This window comes from Melitaea cinxia, chromosome 3 (assembly GCF_905220565.1).
Source record: "Melitaea cinxia chromosome 3, ilMelCinx1.1, whole genome shotgun sequence".
In the NCBI taxonomy this organism is placed as follows: Eukaryota; Metazoa; Arthropoda; class Insecta; order Lepidoptera; family Nymphalidae; genus Melitaea; species Melitaea cinxia.
Genome location: NC_059396.1, coordinates 4,745,843 through 4,769,209, shown reverse-complemented (window position 1 = coordinate 4,769,209; position 23,367 = coordinate 4,745,843). Strand labels below are relative to the sequence as shown.

General features: G+C 32.8%; 1 protein-coding gene across 1 annotated transcript in view; it reads left to right on the top strand.

Annotated features, from left to right (window-relative positions):
• The window catches only part of LOC123669715 (leucine-rich repeat and calponin homology domain-containing protein), a 71,443-nt gene that overhangs the window by 25,734 nt on the left and 22,342 nt on the right, over positions 1-23,367 (top strand). Inside the window, exon 3 of the mRNA XM_045603306.1 lies at positions 22,248-22,480. Coding sequence (XP_045459262.1) covers positions 22,248-22,480 — 233 coding nt within the window. The remainder of the gene's footprint in view (positions 1-22,247; positions 22,481-23,367) is intronic.

Sequence of the window (23,367 nt, the reverse complement as noted above, 5' to 3'; positions counted from 1 at the left end):
GAATTACATTAACCTCATTAATATATTTACAATGCTAAACAACAAAAGCGACAATACAATGAGGATAATTAATAAGTACTATTGAAATAATTTATTTTTTATTTAAAATTAAATGACCCGACACATGTCCGTTCTGTTTACAAAACGATCAAACGCGCGACTATAATAAATATCAGATATAGATAATCGTTACTTTTTTTTTTTCGCGCAATATTATTAATACTTCTTTCTGTTTGCACGATTTACAAAGTATTAGAAAATTTAAAAAAAAAAAAACGAAGTTATCCAGTCAGTTTTGAGTTTTGTACTTAGCAATGCTTAAAGTGGTTCATTTTTATTATATAGGTATTATAGAATTAAATAGTTGTAAGTTAAAATGAATTATAAGTTTTGTATCTGTTTGGGTACGTTGAGGATTTCTGGTCATACTACAGCAGTGGTTTCGTATGTATCGAGCGACGCGGCGTGACCCCGCCCGTCGCCCGTCGCCTCGGGGGGAATAAGCGGGTTCGCGGCGGCCGACCGCAGCTAACGCGGTTTTACGATAAAAACGCTACACACCAGTAACACATCATACGTTTATTGCGCGATGTGTGCTACGGTTACTTTTAGATAATTATGTAGATAATATTTTTATACTTCTTTTTAAATGTAATACATATGTCTTATAACATACACGGTCGTTTGTTCCTATGGTAAGCAACTTAATGCTTGTGTTACAGGTAACAGCCGACTGTTGTAACTACTTTTTTTGATAAATATACATAAAAATAATACATATATAAATACACATATTACTCCCAGACTCAGGCGGGAATCGAACCCGCAACCCGCGGCACAGAAAGCAGGGCCACTACAAACTGCGCCAACGGGCTAGTATGTATTTACAACATTTATTATACATGTTATAATATTAGTGTGTATGCCAAGTAATAAATAAATACATAAATAACAAAAAAAACACAAGTTAGTTGTTACCGTCGCGCTAACGCGTCGTCAAACTGGAGTTTTGTATTTAATATTCATATAACACGCCAATAGCTTTTAGCAGTAAGTATTTCTTTTTCCTCTATGTATTGACGAAGTGGTCAAACCTGCAACATAATTCGTATTAATCTGTCGTTTATCTCGTTGATATATTGTATATACATATACTTCAATACCTAACTACATCGAAAATGCTCACAAAAAGGTTATAATTTGTTATTATTATATTGGCTAAACTTGCTGTATTTAAATAATTATTATTGAGTTACATATTCGTGATACATTATGTAAAGATATCATTCGGAAATCAGCCTAAAATACATTGCACTATAAACAAAATGTACCATATATTTAACATTTTTGAAGATTAAAACGTTTGCAATAATCCGGACAGACAAAAATGGTCCAATTATAAGCTTTATATGTGGAAAAGAATATCTATCACGTGTTTTGTTGTCTTATTGAGTTAGCGATATGTTTGAGTATACAACTGGATGACATGGATGTGGATGCAGTCTTGAGTGCACTCGTTTTACGTATAAACTATAGTACTTATTAGTAATTAAAAATCTTTAAAAAACTTATAAAACTTACCTGTAGTATACCAATAATCTTATATTAATAAAAATGAATGTTGCTAAACGCATAACTCGAGAATTGGCTCGACCAATACGGCTATTTTTTTCTTGTTTATAAGGAATATACAAGGCCCACGGAAGGCATTAAAGCTAAAAAAAAAAAACTATATACCTAAATAAAATTCTATTAACTTTTGACAGAACGAAGTCTGTCCAAGCAGCTAGTAAATAATAAATAAATAATGTTATCGATTTTTTCGCGAAATAGACCACAATACGATAAAAATTATCAGCAATTAACTTCGACGAAAGCTTTATTTATAATGCACTTGATACGTGACACATATCTTAGTCACCGAATACAGTCGCCTGTTTTTAATTAAAGTGACACATTAAATTGAATATGAACGATACACCATAATTTTAACCGACTTCAGAAAAAGGACAAGGTTTTCAATTCAACTGTATTATTTTATACGTGTTATACATATCTCATAATAATTCTTACTGGGTGTACGATTTTCAATGTCCCGTATAAAATTGGGCGAGATCTGATGAGTACTTTTTGAGCTATCCCTAATACTGCACATTTAATTGATTATTTTTTATCCACTACCTAAGTACATTGTATTACTTGTCGGTGTAAATTGAGGTCGTTTTTTTTTATTCGTTTGCGAGCAAACAGAATTATTGTATTCAATACTCATGTCGCCACTGACTGATCTGGTGATGGAAAATATGACCCCTAACTAGTTACCCTTATGTCAGAAGATATTCTGAATCATGTACATGGTTGGGAAGCTCCCATCTCCCCCTCCACTCTACGTTTATAGTATACAGTATGACTTTCGTTTTAATTGATAAAGGGCTCAGATTATCTATAATCATAAATATTTACTTACATATTTCTTTGTTGGATTAATGATTTTCTAATAAAAATCACTTCATTAAAATAAATTTTAATAAAATTCACTTCATCGACATTTTTAAGCCTAAGAAAAATAGTGTTGGACGGTTATGGAAAAGAACGTTGCCAGAGTAGCACGTATATTAAGACAAGTTTCACGTGGAATGTGATCTATAACGCGACCAGTTCCCTCCATTTGAATGAACGTAGTTAAGAGGCGAACACCTATATAGAAAAAATATTGGAACTTATCGCACTATTGCTCCACGTACTGCGACGAAATGACTAGTTATCCTTACGGAAAATCCGGATCCGAACAGGAATCAAATCCGCAACCGCATCATTAAGGATACTTTTTGTGTCACTAAACCAGAACGATTTGTAACCGTAACGGTTGATGTCAAAAAAAATATATTGATCCCACAGATCCCGAGAACCTGATGTCTCGTTTAAAACTAATAAACAAACTTCCTCTATAATAATATGTAATTCTAGCTTCAGCGACTTCGTCTGCGTGGAACAGTTTCTTTGGGCTAACTGGGAAAGCTCTCAAAAGGAAAAAAAACTCGATTTTTAAACATTCTTCATTCGTGTTCCGCTCCTATTGATCTTAGCGCGATGATATATATAGCCTATAGCCTTCCTCGATAAATGGGCTATCTAAGACTAAAAGAATTTTTTAAATCGGACCAGTAGTTCCTGAGATTAGCGCGTTCAAACAAACTCTTCAGCTTTATAATATTACTATACATATATTTTGTTACAAATATAGGGGCTCATAATTGTGGGTATTTATTTTTATTTTATCGTTATTACTTGTCAATTTATTACTGACTAGTTTATTTTAACCCAATTTCAGCGTAACGAGTATACATACATGTGAAATTTTGATATCCATAGCTATCTACATCCCAATATACCTAATTGCAATCGGTTCAGTATTTTTGCGTAAAAGTGGTGAAAATAATCCACTCATCCTCACAAACTTTCGTATTTACGGTTTTAGTAGGAAATAGAACTTATATCGAAATATTTTATTTATTTAATTTACTCTTTGTAGTACACGCAATAACATTTTTGTTGCAGTCTACGTAAAACGTGAATTTTACGCTTAGCACTTATTTAGCGAATATTTTTTTTAAAGATTGATAGCGTATAAAAAAAGGTTAACGGATGATAAAAGGTTTGTTTTGTGAAATTGAAGTCAAGGTTTCGTTTTGTGTTATAACCTTGCGTATTCATTAAATACAATAAATGTATTCTATGGTGTTTTAGTAACGATTGCCGAGACATCAAGTGACAGGAAGGCGTTGCCCTTTCAGACAGAAATAGCATCAACACTGGCAAATTTCAAACGATGCCACTTGTGATACTTAACATAATAACATTTGTTTATTTTGAAATGTCTGTCATTATTGAAAACTGATTTACCTGATTACCAACTGCCTTAACTAAACTAACAATTATGTTACTTGTTAATTCTAATTGAAATGGTAATTATTTATAAAATGATATTAATTATATTGTAACAAGTAAAGGTCGTAAATGTGTTTATTAATAAAAGCTAAGTTCCACTCGCTGGACCCTAGTAGAATGAAAATACTTCGTTGGAGGTCCGGAAACAACACAAACAAATCCTTAGACCATGACAAACATCCTAATGACCTATACAAACATATTTTTTATGATGATCAACAGATAAAGTTGTGCTTTGTGACGAATTATCCCTATCCCTACTTATATTATAAAATAATTTGAATGTAAGTTTATTTGTTGTGTTGGTTGTGCACGCCGCGTTAGTGCAACGGTCACAGCCACGGATTGTAGCTGTTACGCGTGCGGTTGCGGGTTCGATCCTCGCACATGACAAACATTTGTATTGGCCATACAGGTGTTTGCCGTGGTCTGGGTGTTTGTGCCGTCCTTGTGGGTATCCCCACCGTGCCTCGGAGAGCACGTTAGGTCGTTGTTAGCCGTGTCCCGGTTGTTATCATGTACACCTGATAAGCGATCGTTACTCATAGTAGGGAATATATCCGCCAACCGGCATTGAAGCAGCGTGGTGGATTAAGCTCTGATCCGTCTCCTACATGGGGAAAGAGGCCTATGCCCAGTAGTGGGATATTACAGGCTGAAGCGTAAGTTTATTTGTTACGTTTTCACGTGATAACTGCTAACGGATCATCATGAAACTTTAGACACATATTCTTGGAGTTATAAGAAGTAACATTGGATACTTTTTATTAAAAAAAAAAACAATGCAAGAGAAACCGCGGGCAAAAGCTAGTATTTAATATTATATGTCATCATTTGTTTATCTTGCAAAAAAAAAGCACAATAGGGGGTGGGAAACTATGAATATAGGTATGCATTGAAATACATAGATGCATTAGAAATATGTACCTAGGTATAACTTTGTCAACATTATGTTCACATGTATTAGAATGCTAGAGATTAGAACTCTCTAAGTATATTACCTCTATATGTGCTAATGGCGCACGAAAGAATTTTCTTTTCATAATAAAATTGTAATTAAAATCTCATACACTTCCACTGTAATACAATTTGTTATTGAAAATTAATTCCACCCATTACATTTGACCTTGAACTTACCGTCGAATTAGAGACGTTAAGTGTTCATTGGAGCGAACATCTTTTTGCTTCTAACATGATACTTATTGTTATTTACAAAGAAATATAACGAAATATCTTATTAAGAATAACTAACACTAACATAAGTGTCGTAATATTTTTATTCTTTCCGTAATAAGTAGTAATAGATAATAATATTATTAACCCGGTTACGCAATTTACTGCCCCGATTTCTGTTCGAGAAATTGTGGGTTCGATTCCTGCTCTGAGTCCACATGTATTAAAGTAAATGAATTTGTATATTTATGTATGTCTTGTTCCTATCTACATTTATAAAAAATATATATAGTAATGTGTAGCTATATCAGCTAGCTGGTACCTAATATAGGCATTAAGTCACTCTTAGTAACAGCCGTCTGGTTTTTTTTTTTAATATTTATACTCGAATACATTTGTATCTTTATTTTTAATTAGAAGTCACGTGAGTTTAAATTTAACGTCTACTTCATTATAAAATTAGGTTGTTAATGATATACACGTTTGGGAGTTTAATATATGGCACGCCTCTGTCTAGTCGGTCGCATGTGAAACGGTCATATATCATACTAAATTGATATTCTTTGGTGTTTTGAGTAAAAACAAGATCAGGTGGCCGGTTAACACTACTTTCTATTACCCGTTGGTTGTCAGTTCAATATGTCCTAATAATATGATAAATGAATGCATAAGATTGTGATGATTGGTGGGTGTATGTTTGGTAGGTGTTTGCCGTGGTCTAGGCGTTTGTGCCTGTGTAATATATATTTTCGGGCCTCCGACACAGCATTTAATCCTAATCCATTGAATGTAAGGCGTTTGTTATTTGTTTATTATCGTTTTTCATTATTTATCAGAATCATAGTTCAGAGAAAGTTCCGCCGTATTTCACAAAGTACTGAGTATCGCCTGCGGCTGTAACCGCGTTGAATTACGTAGTTATGCTTAGGTTTCTATGGATATCGGCGTCGTTTGTACATAAAATTCACCATTATCCATGACATCAATCTTTGCTAGCTTAGTACCAGGAGAGAAGGAAAGAGATGTCAAATAAATCAGTGGTGCGCGTTATCTATCATATTGTTCGAAATCCAACTTATGTAATTCTATAGACAATAAAGTTATACTTATAACAATTCTTACTGATTTTAAGCCATTCTGAAGGGCTTACTTTAACTAGTCAATTTGAACACGGATTTCTAATTTTTGATTTGATTTGATTCAGCCTGCAACATCCTACTGTTAGGTAATGGGAATATGCCTCTTACTACATCTATATCTATAATATATATAAACGCGAAAGGTCATTCATCACGAAATCTCCGAAACTATAACACCTACAAACTTGAAATTTGGCAGGTAGGCACCTTATAGGAAGTAGACATCCGCTAAGAACGGATTTTACGAAACTCAACCCCTAAGGGGGTAAAGTGGGGGTTGGAAGTTTGTATGAGAGTCCCATGTTTTTGACGAAGGAGACTTGAAATTTAAAATATATGCTCTATAGATGGTAACAAGGTGTTCAAATAATGTATCTTTAGAAATCAACTCCCTTTTGGGGTTAAAACGGGGGATGTTACGTTGACTCACTAATCACGAAATCTCCGAAACTATAATGCTTACAAACTTGAAATTTAGCGGGTAGGCTCCTTATAGGGCGTAATCTATTGCTAAGAATGGATTTGACGAAACTCGACCCCTTAGGGGGTAAAACGGGGATTGGAAGTTTGTATGAAAGTCCCATGTTTTTGAAGTAAGAGACTTGAAATTTAAAATGTATGCTCTATAGATGGTAACAAGGTGCCCAAATAATGTTTCTTAGAAATCAACTCCCTTTTGGGGTTAAAACGGGGATGTTATGTTGACCCACTCATCACGAAATCTCCGAAACTTTAACAGCTACAAATTTGACATTTGGCAGGTAGATTCCATATAAAGCGTAGGCATCCACTAAGAACGGACTTGGTAAAGCTTTAGATTAGGTAAAACCGAATTTCGGGACCGTGGGGGGAAGGGGGGGGGGAGGGTGGGGAACACTACCCCTGGTACCACTATCACACCTCGGAACCCCATAGTTATGGAGATATCGATGGTTAAAGTTTTGAGGTTAGAAGAAGAATTTCGTACCTTTCACACGTTATTTTCACATTTCACACGCGTTTTTTCACATTTCACACATTATTTTCACATTTCACACGTTATTTTCACATTTTATAAGCTATTTTAAAAATAAAAACGATTTCGACTCCAAAATCAACAAACAATACAACTTCGATACTCATGCTCCATTCTATAGTTTTCACATCTTATTTTCACATTTCGCACTTAATTTTAACATTCCACACGTTAATTTAACGTTTTCACACGGTTTCACACGGTTTTCACACTTCAAAACCCCATAGTTATAGAGATATCCATGGTTAAAGTTTTGAGGTTGATTGATCAACAAACGATACAACTTGCGGTAACTATGCTTCGATCCGTAGCTTTAAGATGTTATATTCACATTTCGCACTTGATATTAGCATTTTAAACGTTAAGTTATTGTTTTTACACGATTTTTTTTAACAACTGAGAAATAGATGTTTTAATAAAAAATGACAGGCCACTTATCGTTTCGTTCTAAAACAATATACATTGTTTTTGTTTAAATAACTATAAAGGCAAAAGTCTTACACCATACAGCCTTGTTTCATATTATATTTTTTAATTAAATAAATAAAATATAATGAAGTAAAAAACATGACATGAATAATTTTTTTTTACAATAATCTGACTTCAGAAAGAGACCGAAAGAAACCCATACCTATCTAATTTAAAAATTACACCGTTTGTAGACATAGTTTTGTTACAAAAAAAACCCTAACCTATCTAATTTAAAAATTATATCGTTTATAAACATAGTTTTGTTACAAAAAAAAAAAAAAAAATAACCCTAACCTATCTAATTTAAAAATTATATCGTTTATAAATATAGTTTTGTTACAAAAAAAAAAAAAAATAACCCTAACCTATCTAATTTAAAAGTTACACCGTTTATCGACAATTTTGTTACTAAAAAAAAAAAAAATAACCCTAACCTATCTAATTTAAAAATTATATCGTTTATAAACAGTTTTGTTACAAAAAAAAATAATCTACCACCTTTAAAGTTAGAGGAACGCTTGGCTCCGGCGCTGCGGGAAGTGCAGCCCTTCCGCCCTTGCGTGCGAAAGCACGCTCACTCATGCTCCGTTCCGCAGCGGAGGCTGGTCGCCTTCGGCGACCAGCCTCAGCCGCTCCTCTACGCATTCGTTCGCGCGCTTTCGCACGGCGGGCGAGGGCTGCCCTCCCTCCGCGCCTCCGCGACACAAAAAAAACACTCTAGGGGTAGGACAGACCAAGACCACGTGGACAGTGGGATGCTCCGATTCGGTTTTGGGTATTTTTCGAATTTCTAAACCTATATTCTAGCACGCAATGTTACTAAATATAAATTAATTTTGATACTATAATTTAAAATTATAGACCATAAATTTTGAAAATTAACTACATAGGTATTTATAAATTTATTTTAGTTCTATAGAATATTTTACACAATTGTTTGTTGAGATTGTATATTTCAAAAGAATGATAACTTAAAGAATAAAAGTATGTATTTATAAATATTCAACATATTTTTATATTTATTTATTGTTATATAAAATGAACTAAAATATTGAGTATTTTTCGTTTATAACAGTAAATAATTAAAAATAAAATATATTTAATTAAAAAATATAATATGAAACAAGGCTGTATGGTGTAAGACTTTTGCCTTTATAGTTATTTAAACAAAAACAATGTATATTGTTTTAGAACGAAACGATAAGTGGCCTGTCATTTTTTATTAAAACATCTATTTCTCAGTTGTTAAAAAAAATCGTGTAAAAACAATAACTTAACGTTTAAAATGCTAATATCAAGTGCGAAATGTGAATATAACATCTTAAAGCTACGGATCGAAGCATAGTTACCGCAAGTTGTATCGTTTGTTGATCTTGAAATCGAGATTATTTTTACGTACTTCTGTTCGAAAATAACTTATAAAGTTGCAAAACGGCGCATGAATTGCACTGCCCGCAGCGTTGGAGCTAAGGTGAAGTCAGACGCGGAGCTCAAAGGTATAATAATAGCTTTAAATTCTTCTTCTAACCTCAAAACTTTAACCATCGATATCTCCATAACCATGGGGTTCCGAGGTGTGATAGTGGTACCAGGGGTAGTGTTCCCCACCCACCCACCCCCCATCCCTCCACGGTCCCGAAATTCGGTTTTACCTAATCTAAATCTTAGCCACGGACTTTTACGGAACTTGACCCCTAAGGGGATAAAACGGGTGTTGGAAGTTTCTATGAAAGTCCTATGTTTTTGAAGTAAGAGACTTGAAATTTAAAATATATGCTCTGTAGATGGTGAGGAGGTGTCCAAATAATGCATCTTAATCTATAATATATATAAAAGCGAAATGTCACTTACTCATCACGAAATCTCCGAAACTATACCACCTATAAACTTGAAATTTGACAAGTAGGCTCTTTATAGGACGTAAACATCCGCTAAGAACGGATTTTACGAAACTCGACCAGTAAGGGGGTAAAACGGGGGTTGCAAGTTTGTATGAAAGTTCTATGTTTTTGAAGTAAGAGACTCGAAATTTAAAATGTATGCTCTATAGATGGTGAGAAGGTGTCCAAATACTGTATCTTTAGAAATCAACCCCCTTTTGGGGTTAAAACGGGGGATGGTAGGTTGACTCACTCATCACGAAATCTCCGAAACGTAGACATTTTTTAAGAACTGATTTTATGAAATTCGACCCTTAAGGGGGTAAAACGTGGGTTGGAAGTTTGTGTGAAAGTCCCATGTTTTTGAAGTAAGAGACTTGAGATTTAAAATGTATACCTTATAGATGGTGAGGAGGTGTCCAAATAATGCATCGTAATCTATAAATATAAAAGAGAAAGGTCACTAACTCACTCATCACGAGAATTCAAAAACCGCTGGATGGTCTATCCATCCAGGTTGGACAAAGATAAAATTTGGCACGGAGGTAGATTGGAGAGAGGGCTAAGAGGAAGGTTTACGGAACCGCTAAGCCGATTTTGATGAGAGTTTAACTATAATTTTGCCGGGAAAACTTTGTGATACACTAATTTCAACGCGGGCGAAGCCGCGGGCACAGCTAGTATTATATAAGAATGGCAGGAGCTTAATCTATTATGTTATAATGTCGTTAAATATTTCGTACTAATTTAAAACTACATAATTAACCAAGTTGTGTGCCTTACCTAAATTACAACGATGAATTTCTTTTTTTAACGACAATAGTAAACTATAGTCCTAACTCTTAACCAACTAAAATTGTAATCTTATCATTATTGAAATACTAGCCATACCATGACATTTTTATTAGACGTATACTTCCGGCTCAAGTCGTAAAACCTAAGTTGCTATAACAGCGGATACATTGTTTTATCGTTAGAGCTGTCACTGTCACCTTTATTCCTGTAACAAAAAGAGTGTATTGTGATAGAGGACCGTTTTGTAGGTCGGTATAAAGATCAGTGGGCGGGGTGAACGACCGAGATGTCACGGTCCCGTGTTATATGTAGAATGGATGGTGCTACCATAGACTTGGTATAGTTTTATTTAGCACGTTTTTTTTTTATAGTTGAAATGTTACCTTACCTTAAATGAAATCCTGATATAAATAGTCAAATTTGTAGTTTACTTTAGAAATTTTAGAATTAATATATGAATTGAAACATTTATTTTATTTTATTAGTATGCGAACTGTTTATATAATATATTTGTTTAATTACATATATGAATGAAGAAAGATAATTTGTTTTTAATATCAGATGTTATCGTATCGTTATCATTGTTAATAAAGGTTTGTCAAATAATAATGTTATCAATTATTGTTTACAAAAGTGATACGTATCTCTCATTTGTTTTATATTTATACTATGAGGAACTTTCTTTAAATAATAATATTCAAACCTTTGACTACATGGGATTTCTTTGCAATGATCTCTAAAAGCTGAGTTTAAATTGTTATTTTTCACACATGGATAGTACTAACACATTCCTATTTTCGCGTGAGCTTTAGAGATGAAAACGTTTAGTATTTTAAGTATTATACAAAACAAAATCCAAACTCTAATATTTAATTTTAAACCTACGGTATATTTTATTGAACAATTCTTATTGGTTTCGTTAAGCATACTTAAGTGAATAAAAAATTTAGATATAAGTCGTATTCAAATTTTGATCTCAAACATTACAATAGACAGCTGACTGTTCATTAAGTGCCGGCATGCAATTGGATTGAAGTGCGCTTAGCAAAATTGTTGGAGCCAATGTTCAAAGGGCGGATCGTTGATCGGTCCATTTGCTAAATTAAATTGTGTTTTATGTATTATAAGTGCTTTGTATGGGAACTTTAACCGCTTTGTATGGGAACTTTAATCGCTTACCATTTATTTTTACGTCCTAATTGTTTTCCTATAAGCTAACAATCAATTAACAACCTTAAAATTACCCTAAATTTCGAAGTAGGTTCACAATTGAAAAATATTTTTTACTATATGTAATCGAATAGTAAGTATTGAACATGCTTAAAAATTGAAACAAAACTTGACTGGCTTTACTTATTTTGGGTTAAACCCTCTTGAACAAAATTGGAGGAGGCTCTCAATTCAATTATTTTTGTATATTTAAATATAAATAAATAAATATCTACAACACGCACACGGTCGTCTGTTCCTAAAGTAAGCAACTTTTAATGCTTGTGTTATAGGTAAACAGCCAACTGGTAATGAGAAAAATATAGCTAAAGTTTTTTTTGAGAAACATACATATAAATACTATATACCTATATAGTTAAAATAAATGCGGCATATAAGTAGGTCGGTTTGTTTGATTTCTTAATTATCATTTTATTTGTGTCATTCTGATAACCATTTATTGACAGTAACTTTTAGGTCATCAAAGTAATCGAAAGTTATACTCTTTTCATACATACCAAAACGGTATTAATAAAATTTTCACTTCTAAAGTGACTTTATTATCAGGAACCATTTAATTTTATAATTATTTCTATACTCTTCTTGTTAATTAAATCGAAAGGAAATGATTATGTATAAAGACGTTAAATATAGGTAGCGTACCATTAAGATACAAGAATGCTACCTATTTTTGTATGGTGTGGTACTCGTACATGCACGTATTAACAGTTTATAAAGCCGTTACTTCCTTTAACCGAACCTACATATGACGCAACTCGGTTTGTTTGAGGTGCTATAACAATCTATTCCTCGTTGAAATTACTTGATAATGAAGGAAGTATATTTGACTCGTTCTTATTATTAAGGAATAAAAAGTAACGTTTTCTGCTGTACACTGTTTTATGTAATTTTATTGTTGTTTTAATGAGAAGTTATCACGAAGAGAGCAAGTTATTTGACGGATAACTTTTGCAATATTATTCCACTATTATGATTTCCATTAGTTATGGTTCACACTGCAAGTGAGGTAGATGATTATTTACAACAGTTTTCTGACACGTAGGTCCACATACTATGTTGTTTCCGCTATGATATATATGTATAATTAAGAGTTTGCATCCATTAGACGCTCATCAACCTATGATATTTTAGGGGACTTTATATAAAACAATTTTATATTGATGTTCATTCATATAAATTACCAATTTGAAACTAAATCTTAATGATTAATGATTACAGTAAATACTTAGAGTAAATGTGATGGTTATTGACTACTACAAACAAAACTAATGTTTACGTTTCTCCAAAATGATATCACCAATTTGTTTCAATCAATTTCAAAGTAATCTGCATACAGTTATACTCAGAAAAAAAACAATGCACAACTAGTTAACGTCAACATACTTATTTGTTTCTGAAGAGAATAGTTAGTATTTGTTTTTCGAAATCCAGGAAAAGTTGTTAAATAAAAGAAAAAGAGAGTTAAAGAGAAAGAGTTGTTAAATAAAGAATGAAGAGAAAACTACTTTATTAATATTTTAATGACATATAATTTTTCGTACTAAATGCTGGCAATATTTTCCAAAGCGTAGTTTCCTAAGGTTAGATTAGAAATAATTTTATATACTTAGTGGTTAAAGTATTCTTACATTTTCTAATTTTCGCGCAATTTTCTTAATTTTTTCCTACACAAGAACCTTCTTCTGACAATAAAAAACATAACAAAAAAATAATTAGCGAAATCGGTCTAGCTGTTAACACGTGATGGCGTGACCAAGGGAAATAGTGATTGATTTTTATATATATAGATATGCGGGTTTCGATACTCAATATTATGGGTGAAACCGCAAGAGGCGTTTAGTTAAATTGTTAAATATAACTGAACAATTATTAACGATATTTTTCAAGTTATGGTTGATCTAAGATAGGCCTTTATATATGTATGGCTAAGTATATCATTATTGTTCATAATAATATAATACGTGAAGCAAAAACTTTGTACCCCTTTTTACGAAAATTGTGCGGACGTAGGGGTATGAAATTTCGTACACTTATAGTTTATATAGAGAAGGAGTGCAGAATGCTAATATTTTTTTAAAAATATATATGAAAATGTATTAAATTAAGAGAAAACATTACACACACAACCGTGTATTTGACACATACACACACGCATAGTATACTCTTTTGTTGATTGTCAAAGTTGACTAAATTGAAAAAAAAATTAAAAAAAGTTCTGTGTTCATTATTTTTTAGTTTTCTTTAATTTAAATATTTAATTATAGTCAAATTCCGACCTCTGGGTGACAACTAAATAATAATAATATATAAATCCACACAAAAACTGCATAATTTCACCAAAACACTGTTTTGAAATGTCGGTCTATCGCAGTCGTAGCTCATGCGCGCGAGCATTATCGCAAACGCGTCATCCATAACGCCATAGTACAGAATTCAAAGAAATTGGAACACGTGCCAAAAGTATTGTAATTGTACTTACGTAACTGTCAAATTGTATAGCCTATCTATTCGGTGATAGTTTTTTTGTTCTGTTAAGATAATTTAAATAAAACTGTACGTGGTGTCATGACACTGGGCCAGATGTTTGTGTAAAACGTCGCATTCAGGCTGTAACATCCTACTGTTGGGTTATCCCACAGGGGCTTATTTACCACGCTGCTCCACTGCGGGTTGGTGGATGTGTAAAATGTAATCGCCAAACATATTTTTCGCCATTTTAGTGAAAAAAAAAAATTCTTTATAATTTATTCGTTGAAAAGTATCGAACTTTAAAGTGATATCAAACTTTCATCTGTATCGTATTAACCGAGAAATACGTATATATGATATATTTGATTTGATTTTGATGGAATATCCAACATAGGGGTTTACGTGATCGAAAGATAGATTGTGTTAGGTTTCATATCGATGAAAATTATATTCGGATTTACACCTGAACAGAGCGCAATCATCGATGTTCTTATTGAACGAAATAAAAAACAATTGTGAACCACGTGATTGCTATAACTGCTCTATTTTACGTGGAATTAACGAATCCATCCGTACTACATACTTTAGTACTATTAAAAGTAATTCGCTAAAATGAATAAATCTTTTATCTGTCATCATTTGTTTTTGCGTTTAATATTGATTTATAGGTATGTATTATAGTACTAGATCAATACAAGTTTGTCCCCTTTAAAGACAATAATGGTAATTAAAATTTGCAGAACATGTGATCCTTTCCCCGTTAACACTGTTTCACGAGTTATGGCACCCCTCGTACTAAATTTGGTCTGATCGATAATAACTACGACCTTGATCCATCCGTCCCTAACACTAACTATCCCAGAGGGGACACAATCTATGTTCGATTTTTCTACTCTACACTATGACATTTCTATAACTTTTCGTAAGGTAAAAATCTGAAAATATGAACGAGAAATAGCACTAAATTATTAAGTATTATGTAAGGTAAGGTAAGTATTATGTAGGTGGTGTATCTAAATTGGTTAAAGAACTTAATAATCGTAGTTTAATTAAAAAACGCATTGCTCTAATGCAAATAAAAATTATTTCGTATAGTTTTTTTTTTTTTTTTAAAGCATTATAAAAACATTTTTTAGCTTCATTTGACTATTAAGTTAAAGTGTCAAAAACAATACAACAACTTTAAAAGTTAAAGCAATTAAACGAAAACAATGCCACGAAACAAGCACAGACTCTCAATTAAAATATCAAATCATAATTTATAAACAGGGGCTGTTTTCACTTCGGGGTTCAACCCCTGGTACTTCTGTTGCGATATAATTTTTATTCTTTTTGCGTAGGCATTGTAATGTAACCAGATATAAGTCTAAAATTTTACTTATATAATGTAGTGTGTGTACTGGCAAAGAATTATTAACAAGCACTATTTGATTTCCACGTTAAAGGGCCGGTAAATTGATAACCATTATAGTTTTAACATAATTCCGTTGAAAAAAAAAAAAATAACGGTATTATTATAAAAAAAAATGAATTAATGGTTATGGTATGATGTTAGTTTTCAGAGAAGAGATATAAAGGTTTCCTATTACTTTTTACAATAAAGTAACAATTATAAACGTGCCTATAGTTAAAATATCCGTGAAATTATAATTTCACACTCGATACTACTTAGCTATTGTACATTTGACGAATGAAATATTAGTGATTACCAACTTTTAGGATTATTCCCAGAATCATTTAATCTTGGCCTGTCTCACGACGTAACTAATATAATCAACATTAATTATAAGATATAATGATATGATAGAGTATTTAATAATGTTAATGTGTAAATCTAAACTATTATTAAAAAGAAGAAAGACTTATGTTTTTAAATGTTTTAATGAATAAACTCAAAATTCATTTTACTAGGAAAATGCTACGTTGTTACTGAATAAATAAGCTATATTTTAACGAGAGAAAAAGCCAAAATCGTGTAATCCAGGCGAGTGAAGTCACGAGCGGAAAGCTGTCTTATAGTTGTCTGTAATTCAATTAGTCAAAAAAATGCGATAAACGTAAGGATACGTAGTAATTGTTTAGTCATCTTGAATGATTAATATAATACCGGTAGAATGTATGGCGTATTTTGTTATGATATAATTATGCTAAGGATCAGGTGTACGTAATTATACTATTTATGTATTGGCTTGTTAAATCCTTTTTGCGATCAAGTTCCGGTCTACCGAGCGAGAACTATTACTTATCTGTGTATTTATATATTAACAATTTAACAGTGTGGAATCTTACTTCGCGCTGATGTAGTGCTTTTTTTTGTAAAACCGTGAGAAAATCTCTACATAATTTATAAATAAGAATATGCAAATAAAATTATTATCGTTAATACCTATCGTTTTGTAGGTATCACATCTCTATAATGGTATGGTAAATATTTAACAAATTATATTTACCTTATAATAAAAATTTGGTAATATTTCCGACTGGTCCTATGACTTACGACTTATGCACTATTTGTTGCTTTTTGTCAGATAGAAAAGAAAAATAAATAATTTTATTAGATTAAAGAAAACTAAAATGCAGTTCTAAACTATCATATAAAATGTTTAAATTATTCAATAAATTAACAACTTAACGTACCTGTTTGTTTACCTTATACTTGTTCTCGAGAGAAGTACAGGTTTTGAAACTCTACTGCACACAGATGACTGGTGTTATATAACGAGATAGGAAACAGTGTGATTGTAAAGTAAATACTAACAACACCTAGCTGCAATCATATAAATATGTAATTAACTGAATACAACTGTATTTGAAACATAGTTAAGTAAACTAAAAAACGTAAAAAAGCTATGAAATAAACAAGAGAAAGAATAATATATTTTTATTTTAAATTACCAATATAAAATCGAGGAATATTTTAAAACAATTGAATCGTATATAAGTAGTGAATGCAGACATTACAACTTTACCATAATGGGACGATCCATTGTCATATGAATAAAAAACCTTTTTACGTAACAATTGATGATCTGATACTAATGAAACAAAGTCAACCATCTTCGAAACTTAACTGGTTTCTTGTATGTAGAAAGCGTATTTACACTTCAAGCGTCCGTACCGTTCGTCTTCAGAATCTGGTGAAACTCCATTGTTAGCCTTTTACGGTTCGTGATAACGGTCGTTTATTGGCCGCGTTGTGAGAAATATCGCTATTGCATTAATAATTCAGGCACAAAAATTTCTTTTTTCTTCTCGGAGTTTTCTTATTCTTGTCGTTCCTGTTGTTGTCCCTAACCTTATCTCATCGTCTGTGTGCATGTAAAGTTGACAGTTTCCACACACACACCCTTGACAAAATTTTAAATGTTGTTCCGGAAATTTTATAAAAAAAAAGTAGAATCCTGAAGTGTTGGTAGGTCTTTTTATAAAAAAAATTGTTAAATGGAGTTACACCACAGTAAAAATATAAATAATAATACCTAAAAATATTCGTTTCTAAATATTTTGGTAAGAAGCACGCTTTATGCTGACGTTCTGTTTACACTGATATTGTATTTATAAAGAATAAAAAACTAAAATTGCTACTTTACAGTTTGACTGTAAATTAAAAAACACCTGATATGTTACATATTATATGTATATAACAATATTACCTGACATAAAGTTACCATTCATGCGTCAACACGGTTGCCTTTTTGTATTTTTGCCGCAGCTCCCATGCAAATAGTGTCATATGACAGTAATCTGATAAAAATGCGCATTTTAGTGCATCATTGACAACGGAGATTTCTGCGTTTCCCACTGATGGCATTCCGACTGGCTTTTCTGTGGTACCAAATGAGGGCCTGCAACGCTTCTCATATCAGTTTCTTTGAATGCACCGTCCGTCGACCCCATCTATTATTAATCCGGGCCTACCGTAGTTGAATCCAGTTTCAAAGCACGTCTACGTCTAGGCGTCTAGACGAGGTATGGTCTCCAAGAAAAAAAAAACATTCGTATATGTACATAAGTACGAAACGAGTCTCGTTACGATTTGCAATTAATATAAATCATCAGCAAATTCAAGATATTAATTTTAATTATGTCACAATATATGATACAATCAAATACACAATATTATGCGACAGGTTTGTCACCTAATCTCTTTGGTGGTTTTGTGCTCATTTAATTGGAAAAATAATTATAATAATATGTTAAGATAAACACCAATATATTCAAAATACTATGTATTTAAGGTTAAACAAGTCGCTCATCATTCCATATAAACGTAACTACTACAATATTTGACGTTGACCATTCAAAATTAAGGCTAATATCAATTGATCTCGTCATTATCTACATATGTACGAGGGTGCGTTTTTAAGTTCGCGGAATGAGAGGGTTGGAGGGGGGTGATTAGGCTCATTAGGATCGTAACGTGTTTAGTGACTAATAATTAGTATAAATACGAAATTTTATTGTTATTAGACTATTAGTCTTTGAGCTATCGCCAACCAAGCAACATAATCAGGAGTGAAAAGTGAAATATGGAAAAAATCGAATATCGTGCCGTTATAAAGTTCCTTACCAAGCAAGGAAAATCAGTTGCGACCATAATGGATGAGATGTCATCGGTTTACGGTGACTCTTGTCCAGGAAAAACCATGGTATACAAGTGGCACAGTTTATTTAAAAAAGAAAAGGAATCCCTTGAAGACGACCTGAGGCCGGGCAGGAGCATTGAGGTGACCACGCCAGAACTTATCCAAAAAGTCGAAAAACTTGTACTCGACGATGCTCGACTAAAGAAGAAACAACTCGCAGAAATGGTTGGCGTATCCGATACAACCATTTTTAAAATCCTGCACGATAATCTTGGCATGACTAAGGTCAGCGCAAGATGGGTACCGAGAATGCTCACGCCGCCGCAAAAACAACAACGCGACAAGGATGGTGTATTGAGTCGAATTGTTACTGGAGACGAAACTTGGGTTCATCATCATGAACCTGAGTCGAAACAAGAATCTATGCATTGGCATAAAAAGGGCACAATACCCCCCAAGAAGTTTAAGGTGTCAAAGTCAGCTGTGAAACTCATGGCAACGGTCTTTTGGGACTCAGAAGGAATATTATTGATCGATTATAAAGATAAAGGTGTTTCTATAACTTAACTACTGGTTACTGGTGTTCTTAAGAGTATAAATAAATTAATTGAAAGATCTGAAAAATGTGTCCGTCTTGCAGGTGAATATATTGAAAAGGAAAAATAATTTGTTTTTTTTTTATTTCAACCCCTTACCCTTCATTCCGCGAACATAAAAACGCTCCCTCGTATGTACCTAGAATCGTAAAAAAGTAAACATTTAAAAAATACAAGCTTCTAAACTTTCATATTTTAACGCTGATTTTAGCCCAACTTTGGGCAAAAATAAATAGTATACGGAGAAAGAAAGCTCTAAAAAAGCCCGTACGTATTTAGTTTAGTTATTCAAAAGTGGAAATAAATTTATTTTGAAAATATACTTTTAATAGTGTTTCTACAATAACTGTTTTGCTAAAAGTCTATTCACATTTTTCTAACGCGGTCGTTTTAAGAATGAATCATTGTGCGTTTCATCCTACGCGCGGGGGGAGTGTGACGGAAGGCAAGCGCGCCATGTGCGCACAATTCGACACTAACTTCTTCATCTTCTCCTCCTTCCTCTTCCTTATCATGGTACCAAACTAACGATATTCCCTTTCCAACAAAAAAGGATTATCAAAATCGGTACAGCCAGTAGAAAGTTATGCGGTATAATACAACGTAGGTCGACAAAAAAAGCATCAAGTAAAAACGCATTATTAGATATAACTCGAAAAGTAGTTGTTAGATCTCAAATAAATTTTAATGGGACCAATTGACACACACCACCTTTCGATTAAAAAAAATTGTCGAAATCGGTCCACCCGGTCAAAAGTTCTGATGTAACATACATAAAAAAATACAGTCGAATTCAGAACCTCCTCCTTTTTTGGAAGTCGGTTAAGAAATAGGTAAGCAAGCATGTATTCTAGCATGAGTAGGTATGAACCGCGCCGCTGCCGATGCGCGCTTTATACCTACATAATATATCTACCTACCGTTGCGCCTCAAGTTATGTTTTCTTTCAATTTAATTGTCATTGATGTTAAAAAAAGAAAATTAAAAAATAAAATCTGAAGTAAGCAAAGTCTTGTGTTATGGGTTACCTTGTAGCGAACTAAGGGGGGATGGTGGCGATTTAGCCACCGCGCTACGGAGGTCGTCAATGAGATCGTGCACGCATTTGCTATCTTGTCACATGTGTTTGTATGTGTAGTACCTACTACATGCACGCGCGCGATATTTTCTCACTGCTCTTCTCGGACTCTTTCCCATTCGCACACTATGTCAGGTGAGATAGCATTCATTTAGGCCTCGCCTATCAACTAGTCCGCGCCGTTGACTTGTTAAACCTTAAAAAATTAAATAATTCTTTGAAATCTGCCAAATTCTGCCACTTTTTTATTTGTACCAGATCTGGCATTGATCCATTATGCCTTACCATACTTGATTACATTTTACATCAGGCTATCCTTATCTGGACCAGACTTGGTCCAGATCAGGTCCAGATAAGGATAGCTGATAGGGCTGAAAGGGCTTGTCGAATCTGGCATGTCTAATTAGAATTAGGAATAGGATAGATCCTGATCCGGTCCAGATACATGATCTGGTTGAGCCTGACTTGGTTTCTAGTCGGGTAGTCGTTTCTGATTTCCTTGAAGCGTATTTGGTCTATAAACGCCATCTATTTGATACCTACACTTGTTGCATATTCGTTGTTATGAGTTGACACGTTTATTTGATGTTCTTTTAATCAGTAAATTTTGTTTAAAATTCTAGGCAAAATAGGCATGTAAGAGAATCAGCAATTTTTTTAGGTTTTCGTAGACTGATTTTATTACAATTGTTTTATAAGATTTTATTGCTAATCTATTCGTGGCGATAAATATACTCTGATTATAATCATCACAATGGGAGAGAATTTTTATTCTGCTCTAGTTACCAATAACATAAACACGGCTGTGATGCATCAAATGTGAAAGCTTTTTTTATGTTTTCGTAACATTTAAACGGCGAAAACACATTTTTGCGGTACGTTAACCAATTTCCGTATTTATTATATTAACTAGACGAACTACGTATAATGTTAATTAAAAAAAATAAAATTTATCTTTACTCTTCTTTACGTTTAGAAAGTCAACGATAAAATTAAAGGATATATATTACATATTTTAGTACACAGTTAACTTGACCTATTTTTTGACATCTAGCCAAATTATTACCCGGTCTGCAATGCTTTTTAATCTTTACTACTCGAGTTACTGTATATTTTAGAAACATATCGTATAAGTCGAAATTATATGTAAATTTTGTGTGCATGAAACTGTATGAAAACTTCCTAAAGCGTCAATATTTATACGATATTTTTAGCAGCGACCAAAGTATTAGGTTAGGCGTGGAACGATTTATGTTTGAAGACGTGTTATTACACGCAAGTATACGTTAAAGTAGGTTCTAAGATTAAAAATAGGACGTTCGGATTGATCGGTGCATTCGCACACGCTTTCAACACATTACAAAACAAAAGTTTACTTGGACTTTGTTTTAAGAGTACTTATATTGAATTATGCTCAAAGATTTTTATAATAATTATATAATAAATATCAATACATAATAAAAATCATACTTATTAAGCCATATATCCATTGTTTATGTATTTAAGTAAATCAATTCCAATATAATAATATCAATCAATTCCAATATTATTATATTGGAATTTCAGCTTTATTTAAATACATAAACAATGGATATATGGTTTAATAAGTATGATTTTTAAATTTAATTGTGCTGCGTCATTTTCGTTGTCGATAATTACTATTTATAGGTACATAAATAATAAGTACATTTACTGTAGCATATTGTCATTGTCACGAATCCTTGAGTCGGCGACATACCTATATACACTAAGTTTGTTTTTGATACAATTTTAAGAAAATGATAAAATATATTCAATAGATGTTGAATATTCTGAAAACGATTTAAAGTAAACGGTTGTTTTAAATTGCTATTTTGTTTGTTCACAGTTCAAACCAGCTAACAGAACTACCGCGTGAAGTATGCATGATGCCGTTGCAAGTCCTTCTTTTACCAGACAACCTACTAACAAGTCTGCCGAAAGAGATCGGTAAAATGTCATCCTTAGCTGATCTGGACGCATCAAATAATAGGCTGACACAAGTTCCAATGACCTTGGGAGACTGCGCTGGTCTTCGATGTTTAGACCTCAGTAATAACCAGCTAGGGTTGCTACCTTTACGTAAGTTTCATATGACTAACTATTTATTTACCTGTAAAAGAAAGTGTTGACAAATAAAAATCCTAAAACAGGAAGACTTTTAAAATTTCTGTATCGAACGTGCGTTGTTAAATATTTCATGCCTCCAACACTACGTTGTCGACAACGGAGTTTAAATTATTATGACCTTAGTACTGATTTAAACTTTGATTAATTTATCTCGTCGTAGTACCAAGCAAAAAGTATTTTGAGAAAAATAACTTTTTTGACAATATTAGGATCTCTATAAATATTAATACCTATTTTCGTTTAATTATTATTTTAATCTGTTTAACTTTTTTCGAAAAACGAAAAAGAATTCGACATAAATTTTATCACTCCAGTCACCTAATACCTAATTGGGTACCAAATAATTGTTTCACACGCTATAAAAGAAAAGTATATATACTTTTTAACCGACTTCAAAAAAGGAGGGAGTACTCAATTCGACCGTATATTTTTTTATCTATGTTCGAGGATAACTTCGTCGTTTATGAACCAATTTTGATAATTCTTTTTTTGTTAGAAAGGAGATATCCCTGCAGGCCTAGCATGCGCGCCACGACAAAATTTTGTCTACCCCTTTTCTCGTATTATCTCTCTATGTCTACAGTAGCTAACATGCGTGCACGCGATACTCTTCTCGTTACGTCAAGAAGAGATAATCATTAAATTTTAGTGATCTGTGATATTTATCTCTACGGAAGCTAACATGACATCGTAATTTTGTCGAATTTTGTCGTTTTAGGAAGAGAAACTTCTCGTCTTCAATATTATCGACGAGAAAGACGATAAATAAAAAATAAATAAAACCGGGTGCCTATTTTAATTTTAATAATAATAATAATAATAATACTTTATTTTAGACG